This window comes from Strongylocentrotus purpuratus, unplaced genomic scaffold, assembly GCF_000002235.5.
Source record: "Strongylocentrotus purpuratus isolate Spur 01 unplaced genomic scaffold, Spur_5.0 spur5_scaffold_12, whole genome shotgun sequence".
Taxonomy (NCBI): Eukaryota; Metazoa; Echinodermata; class Echinoidea; order Camarodonta; family Strongylocentrotidae; genus Strongylocentrotus; species Strongylocentrotus purpuratus.
In genome coordinates, this window is record NW_022145597.1 from 31,788,630 (window position 1) to 31,797,091 (window position 8,462).

At 38.8% G+C, this 8,462-nt stretch overlaps 1 protein-coding gene across 2 annotated transcripts; it reads right to left on the reverse strand.

The window, feature by feature from the left end:
* Positions 1-666: 666 nt before the first annotated feature.
* On the reverse strand, positions 667-6,937 carry LOC115918042 (protein CREG1-like). 2 transcript variants are annotated; one of them, XM_030982439.1, is made up of 5 exons: positions 6,804-6,937; positions 4,225-4,372; positions 3,743-3,811; positions 1,884-2,160; positions 667-886 (listed from the first exon to the last, which is right to left on the reverse strand). In XM_030982439.1, exons 2-5 carry the CDS (start codon positions 4,330-4,332, stop codon positions 684-686), a joined length of 657 nt encoding a protein of 218 aa, XP_030838299.1. In that variant the 5' UTR covers positions 4,333-4,372; positions 6,804-6,937; the 3' UTR covers positions 667-683. The 2 variants fall into 2 exon arrangements, with proteins under 2 accessions (XP_030838299.1, XP_030838298.1); XM_030982438.1 differs by having other exon boundaries at positions 4,225-4,376; positions 6,804-6,936.
* Positions 6,938-8,462: the final 1,525 nt, after the last annotated feature.

An 8,462-nucleotide genomic window follows, 5' to 3' on the forward strand; every position in this document is an offset into this window, starting at 1 on the left:
CATAAACAGAGACATCAAAAGCATTTTGATAATCGTACAGAAAAGTTTTGACATTATCATATACAAATGACGGGCTGGAAGAGCAAGTAACTTTACATTTTTGTGATATAAAACAGTGATATGCATTCAATATTATGTAACATAAGGACATTTGTGACTGCTATTTGTCAGGCCTTGGTTATTTTAAGAGGCATCCAGCCCTCTAACACAAATGCACGCATCAATAACCACAAATACAATTGCTTGGATAATTATGTGACAAACTTTTTGACCAATATAGCGTGAAAAAACCAACAAATAGTTGCTACATGTATATTACACGCTCTGGAGGGGAGTATTACCATATGTTTAGTGTCACATGATAGCTTTTCAACCAATAGGATGCTCTCTATTAAACACGTACCAGTACCCCATTTTATATATTGAAAGCATGTACCAAGTAGGACATGTCACTCCCCATCCCAGCTGCTTCTGTGTTATCTGTACCTCTTTGTCACCTTACATCGTGTTCTAAATTAGCACATATGAAGTACTGAGTATCATGTCTTAACAATATTTTTCACTAATTGCAAACAATTTCTTGAGTATGTATGCAGTCGCCCTATGCTAAAAAAAAAAAATAATATTGGGGTCTTAGCATTATCGCCTATGTGTTGCAGGCCATTGTTGGTGTTGAGCTATGATTATGGTGTAGCTTTGTAGTAGTCTTCAACCGAAAGAGATGATCCTCCACCGTAGAAGTCTAAGATCCAGACGTCGGTGATGATCAGTTTCTTGAAGCTAAAGTTGTGACCGCTGGGCCAGCTGGGCATGAGAGGGTGACGAGAGAAGAGGGCCTCCTTTGCAAACGCATTTTCCTTGGGGTCAGTAACGTGAACCAGTTTACCTAGAGGAAAGTGGATATATCACTGTTCATGAAAACGCTACATCTATGACAGAAAATAAAAGAAACAAAAATGAGATAATATCCCTTCCAGCTACCCCTCCCCGTACCAGGAATAAAGTTAAGGCCAGCACAATTGCACTCCTACATTTCACGGTGATCAATCGTACAAGGGTGGCTATTCAAATGCACATATTATCAAAATACAAGACACAGCTGGAAATTTTGGACCTAACATTCATGCCACCGGTATGTGTAGTCCCATATATAAATTCCTGTGTGCAGTTCATGTATTTTTCAGCAAGATTGAGTCACTTTCTCGTTGTAATGTTTTGTTGATTCTAAAACCTTACGGAATATACACAAATTCTTATGTTACATAATCAACCTTCCCAAATTGCATCCAGATGGTTTCTTTCACAATGAAATAGCATGGCCTGGGGGGTGTTTCACAAAGACTAAGATCGAATTTAAGTTGGACTTATATGGCAGGCAGTTCATGCCACTGTTTGCTCTCACCATTCCTGGCATTGGTCTCTTAAGGGATCGATGTACAAATCCTGATCACAAATCCTCATAATTTACTTTTTTTGTTAGTTCATTATTTAAGGAAAAATTTTGAATATTTTTTCCCTCTAATTTTACATTTGGTTCAAGGCTTTTTAAAGTCATAAATCGCATACTGTAGAATAATTTTAGTCTTAAATATAACCTAACTTTACAATGTATGTAACTTTTTTTTGTAAAACAACGAACTATCGAAAATGCAAATTCTGTAGATTTATAACGTCCCTTGAGAGACTAATGGTGAGACCATGAGAGCAACCAATGACATGAATGGCCTGTCATAGTTCAAGTCCAATTTAAGTCTTTTATTCTTAGTCTTTGTGAAACACCACCCAGAACTCAACGTGATCTTTAATAATGCCTCCTGCACAACATTTGGTTGCAGAATAAAAACAAGCGAGAAACAAAGAAAAAGAAAATAAATCTTATTTACCGAAAAGCATCAACCTTGCACAGAGAGGGTTCTCTGGATCAGACGAAGAAGAAACGGCACAGTCTGCGACATCGCTGAACTCGGCCTCGCTGAAGCTCAACGTCACGTTGGGGTTCTTGGCGACATCTTGCATGGTGCTGTCGATCTCCGCCAGGTAGAAGTAAGGTGTGCCGGAGCTTTTGCCAAGCGCACCGTCCGAGATGGAAGTGGAAGCTGGGAAAGAGCGTCCCAGGATCTCAGGCTTGGTGGAGAACGTCGCTATGACTGTCCAGTTAGCCTAAATATACACATACATACTGGTTTATAAATACTGTTGTATCAATAATATACTGATTAAAGGCATCGTTTAACAATGTTAAATCTGAGATGAACAGCCCTAGGTGTTAACAGTGTCTGTGATATGGTGTAATATTGAAGCCCTAAAAAAATTGTGCTTCAAAACAATCAAGAAGTGCCTCAAAAAAGTAAAAATCTTTGAGTGACCGGATTTATCATACTCGTTTTCCCCAATAGACTGTAGTGCTATCAAAACCGTTAGGAAAACGCAGAATGAAATTTTGGTTTTCCATCATGAATATCTTGAAAATCAGACAGGGGATCAGCCTGTAAAAGTCATGGGGTTCCTGACTAAAGGTTTATAATTATCATTGCAGTATGAGCTAAATCCAGGATTTTGTTTTAGAATCTGAGACAAAGTTAGCCGATCCCTTTAATATTAATTATCAGTAGTATCATAGCCTACTAATAATACAATCACACACCTGCCTACCTTTCACAGCAAAAATGAAAAATCTCTCAAGGCAAATTAGGAATACAGTCTATTTCAATATTTTTCACACAGCATATTCCAAAAAAAATATAGGAATCTAGGGTTCAAAACAATAGCTTGAAGGCCCCCCAAATAGGAAATATTCCTCCAAAATAGGAATGGTTGACAGCTAGGCAATCATAGTATTAATCATATCATGAAACCTACTTTTACCTGTAAAGAAGACCACACGTCTATATATCAAAATCACAATTTCTTTTTACCTTGAATAGTGTTTGCTACAGAAATGTGTACATTAAGATCCTGTACATAAGGACCACCTCCTTTGTGTGTCTCCCTTTGAGCTACCGGTATACAGATTTTGCTGTTCAGGTACACAATCATGTAGGGTATACCAGTGCGAAAAAATAATAAAATACACTACAGAGAAATGTGACCAGCAGATTCCATTTGTATGGCTAGTGTTTGTTATAGAAGTATTCTCTAAAATGAGCTTCCATGGTAATTAGTGGTAATACTTTTTTCTTTCACCATACCCTGAAACTAACCCCCCCCCCCCCCCCCCCCCCCCCCCCCCCCCCCCCCCCCCCCCCCCCCCCCCCCCCCCCCCCCCCCCCCCCCCCCTCTCTCCAATTTCTCCCAAACCCATGACAGAGACCCTGAAAGTTTACATCCATTGATGGTACAAAAAACCCAAGAGAGCATTTACACATGTACACATTTAGATGTGGGAATATTCTGTTTGAAATATGGCCCACATTCATTGCATCAATACACCGTACCATTCCCATCCCTGATTCCTGCCTCAATATCATCAATAATAATATCCATATGAAAAATATGTCCTTATGCACTGTAAGTAATAGAGAGAAGGTAAGAAAACGAATAGAGAAGAGAAGAGCGAGATATGTTCAGCATACTTCTTAAGTCATTAGTTAACATTGGAAATTTGTTTCTAACAAGTCTATCAAATTATTGATAGAGGGGCATCACAGAGAGACTTTAAGTTTTTTGTTTTTTTAAATAAAATAAATGAATAATAATTCCCTAATATTGCCAGGGGCATTATATCAGGGGTATGTAAACTTACCTTATGGACCATGTACCTTGCTCGTCTTGCTTTATCAGTAAACGGTGGCCGTGTTGATGCGCTGGATTGCTAAAGATTTCATAACAAACAGAAATATACATCTCATATTTACTATGACGTTCACTTACAATAACAGTATCTTCTAAAAAGCTATGAATTGGAAACTAAAGTTTTTTACATCGTTCAAGAGTTCAAAGATCAAGCCAACTCTCAATGAAACCGGCAATAATTTTTTTTTAAAAACAACGTTCTTCTTCCTCTTCTTTTTCTTCCTCTTCTTTTTCTCCATCTCCTTTTCCTTCTTCTTTTTATTGAATTACCCCACTTGGGGAAGAACTGCACATTGGCCATCGGAAAACAGTTCTACTGACTGAGTTGGTTATTCGGCGATAAACAGAGAGAAGGATAGAAATAAAATCATTAAACCTATTTTTCCTGTACGAACTCACAAAGACCTATAAAATGCGAAACAGTTTAAATACCTCTGCTTCTGGCATTCTGATAGCATTGTCTAGCTGGTTTTGAATATCGGACAGAACTGCAGAGACACAACAGCTGACCACCAAAGCGATGAGTGACCAATGACCCATCGTTAGACACCGGTGAATGTCGAAGTCTTTCTATAGTGACCTGGCTAAATAAGAAATATATAAATTGAAGAAAAATTAAACAGAAACTAGAGAGTTGTAATGTGTTGTATTGCTTAACATTAGGAACTTAATGCCTAGGAACCTGCATAAAAAAATGATTGGTTTTTGATTGATCACGATCATGTGACCAGATATATTTCAACTATTCTAATGGCCCACTGCACTACTTGTAGCTACTTGCGCCCTCTATAACAAACAATGCCTAATCGTAATCGGTGACCATTGGTCCCCCATGGCCATGATCATCTTTTTCTTATGTTAACTGAGAGCTGAGTTGATGAGATAACCACCTGTCCAGTGACCTTGCAGGGCAGAATCCCTCCTGTAAACTAGTACAGATAAGCTGTAAGGTTGCTCTGAAAAATTACTATTTGGGACAAATTGGAAGCATTGACTCTCAGCTCTAGCTTTGCTGTAGACCAAGTTTCTGTCTCTTTCATTCGTAAGCCTCTGATTTGGGTAGGGTCAGCTCCGACCCTACCCAAATCAGAGGCTAAAGAACGAAAGAGACAGAAACTTTGGTCTAGCTTTGCTGGAGCTGGAGTGGTCTAGATCTATAGGTCTAGAACTCCAGTTAAAACCACTCCAGCAAAGCATAGAGAGTCAATGCTAATGCGAATTGGCAGCAATTGCAGGCACAAATCATCAATACACACACAACACACAAATGCATGCAATAAACACGATGTGGCTGATCAGTGAGTTTGATAGTAGCTAGTAGTCAGTACTACAGTAGACTTACAATTTGAATTTTGAAATTATTCTTTTTAACATCGATAAGTTGAAACAATTGTATTTTACTGCTATTTACAATGTATGTGTCATCAATTGTCAGTAAAGTACCGATTTTGAGTGAAATCAGTTAAGTTTTGTACAGTGGTGTTTGAAATGTTGAGAATCAATAGCACAGCTTTTAATACACAGCCAGGTCAATGCAGCTAAAAACTACACTGTAAGATTGAGAATCGTTTCCAGTTTTCCACTCTTTAGTCTCTTATGTCTTTAAGCAGTTAAGGGATCCAGTAACTTTGTCTCAGATTCTGAAACAAAATCCTGGATTTAGCTCATGCTGCAATCATAGTTATAAACCTTTAGGTCAGTCAGGAACCCCATAATTTTAACAAGCCAATCGCCTGTCTGATTATCAAGATATTTATGATTGGAATTACAAATTTTAAAAACCGTTTGCCAAACGGTTTTCACAACAGTACAGTCTATTGGGGGAAACGATTATGATAAAACAGGTCACTCAATTTTTTTATTTCTTTTGATGCACTTCTTGATCATTTTGAAGCACAATTTTTTTTAGGGCTTCAATTAGTCTAGATCTAGAGTAAAACCGCCAAACTTCGGACGTTGCCAAGCTTCGGACAAAAATTACTTCAACGGCTCGAACGCAAAATATGAGCCTAGCTCAGGCGGGTAACTTGCATGCATTTGATACTTCTACTAACCTATATCGTTAGTACAAAAAGTTAGGGCAGGTTGCCGTCTGCAAAACTCACATAAAACATTGAATTCAGAGACAAATTTCAGGTTGTAGATTTTTACAGTTCCTTAACAGGGGATTTAAGGTGTAGAGCCTCCAATATTTCGATTAAAAACAAATCCTTGGCATATTTCGGGTGGTTTCTGCCCAAATTATGGGAGCTTATGAGATACTTTTTCACTCTATCGCGAAAAATTTCTAATGGCGGCCATTACCACGGACCTAGGGGTACTAGATAGATTACCCTACCGGAAGATGGGGCTCTTCCAAGCTTCGGACAGGCAACATTCAGTGTCATTTCGACTACAAAAAAAATAGCGCTTTCGTAAGATTTTAGCACCAAAATATTGTACGAGTGTTGTGAAAAACACCTTTCTGATAGAATCTAGTTCTACCTAGACTAACTCAAATCTACCCAAAACGAGAAAATAATACTTTTTTCATGAAATCGTCGCAGTCAAACTTACCCCCGTCGTACGATTTTGATCCGGTTTCCAAACCTCCGATGAATGCGTGCTATACGTGCGATATACGTGCGCTTCACATGAACGTCCGAAGCTTGGCATGAAAACAGGTTCGGCGGGTAAGTAAATAATTCTAGTTTTCCATTTCCTTTACTAATTTTCTTTTCATGACATACATAAACAGTATTTGCACAGTAATAGTATATTTGATCTTTCAATAATTAAAAAAAGAATTTAATGTTGTCCCCCGTTTTGTCTTAAGTGTCCGAAGTTTGGCGGTCTTACTCTACACCATAATTATAGACTCAATGCCTAGGCCAGGGCTTAACACTGCACAGACACTGATGATAACACGTAGGGCCGTGCATCTCAGATTAAACATTGTTAAACGATGCCTTTAGTTTAAGAGTCTTAGTTTTACTATTGTTTGGAAGAATGAATGACAGCTAGCCCAGTACCTTTTTCAGAGTCAAATCTTTGTCGCCGTCGACGTCGTCGCTACACAATTTAACTAAGATCAAACACCAGCGCAGCTCTATCAGTCGACATCCAGACATCCAATGTACTGTGTATGGGCTATGGCAATGCCTTATTTATCTGCATGACATCACTGGCCTGACATCGCATCACGTTATCACGCGGACCACCGCACCACCCGGATCGCGAATTTTTTTTCCGTACTCGAGAGGGCAAATACCCCATGTGCGCATGCGCGTGGACTTGTGATTTCTCTGCTACTTCCCATACGAAATGTACATGTATTCGCATCTACTGTGCACGATTCGCGTTCTACGAGTAAACGATGGCATAGTAGTCTTCAAACACAGACTCTGATTTGCCAGTTTGACAAATCAATATGCGTATGTGTCGCGATGTGCTTATTCAAGTCTGTGTAGTTGTATGATTCAGACCCAGTAGTGCATATGGAAATACATTGCAACTTGTATAGAATGGTATAGTAGTCTGCAAGCACAGACGCTAATATGACAGTTTGACAACATACTAGTAGTGTGCTGAGAAGTACTTTATTCAAGTCGCCAACTTGTATAGAATGGTATAGTAGTCTGCAAGCACAGACGCTAATCTGACAGTTTGACAACATACTAGTAGTGTGCTGAGAAGTACTTTATTCAAGTCTGCGTAGATGTATGATTCAGACCCTACTGGTGCGTGCGTTAGAAATGCATCTCAATGTGTAGAGTGTAGTATAGTAGTCTGCAAGGACATAATAATATATTGTGTATTGATGAGTAGTGATTTTATGCAAGTTTGTGTAGTTTAATGATTCCAGACCCCATGGTAGGCCTATGTATTGTGCCACTGCTCTCTCACACTCTTTCTCTCTCTCTCTCTCTCTCTCTCTCCATATCGATTAGCGTCTGTGCTTGCAGACTACTATACCATGCTATTCAATTTGGGATGCATTTCTGTAAGCACTAAAATGTCTGAATCATACAACTACTCAGACTTGAATACTAGTACTATTGCTACGCACGATATATGCGTAATTGTTTTGTCAAACTGGCAAATCAGAGTCTGTGTTTGAAGACTACTATGCCATCGTTTACTCGTAGAACGCGAATCGTGCACAGTAGATGCGAATACAATGTACATTTCGTATGGGAAGTAGCAGAGAAATCACAAGTCCACGCGCATGCGCACATGGGGTATTTGCCCTCTCGAGTACGGAAAAAAAATTCGCACCCGGATCATATCGGAGCGATGGTCATATTTAGTCTTTAATCAAAGCGTTTATAGCTGCCCCAGATTAAGTGGTCCATGCTAAATAACAACGGTGTGAGTGAGGGATTCCACCAAAGCGTTGAATAAAGGCTACAATTGGCGACGGGCGAGATATTCAATTCATTACCTCCTGAATGATAAGCGTCTATTAATAAACCTAAACAACAACAGCAAGCCATCCTGTCAATCAATTAACAATAGACTTTATTTTTGTTTATAAGACAAATTAGGAAGGAAAAATTACTGATTATACTGAGACACTACTTTAGGTTTATATTTAGATTTTATTTGACTGACTCTATATATATCGACCCTCTCGAGAGCACAAGTTACAACAAGATAAGATAAGATAAGATATTTATTCGTCTTTCTTT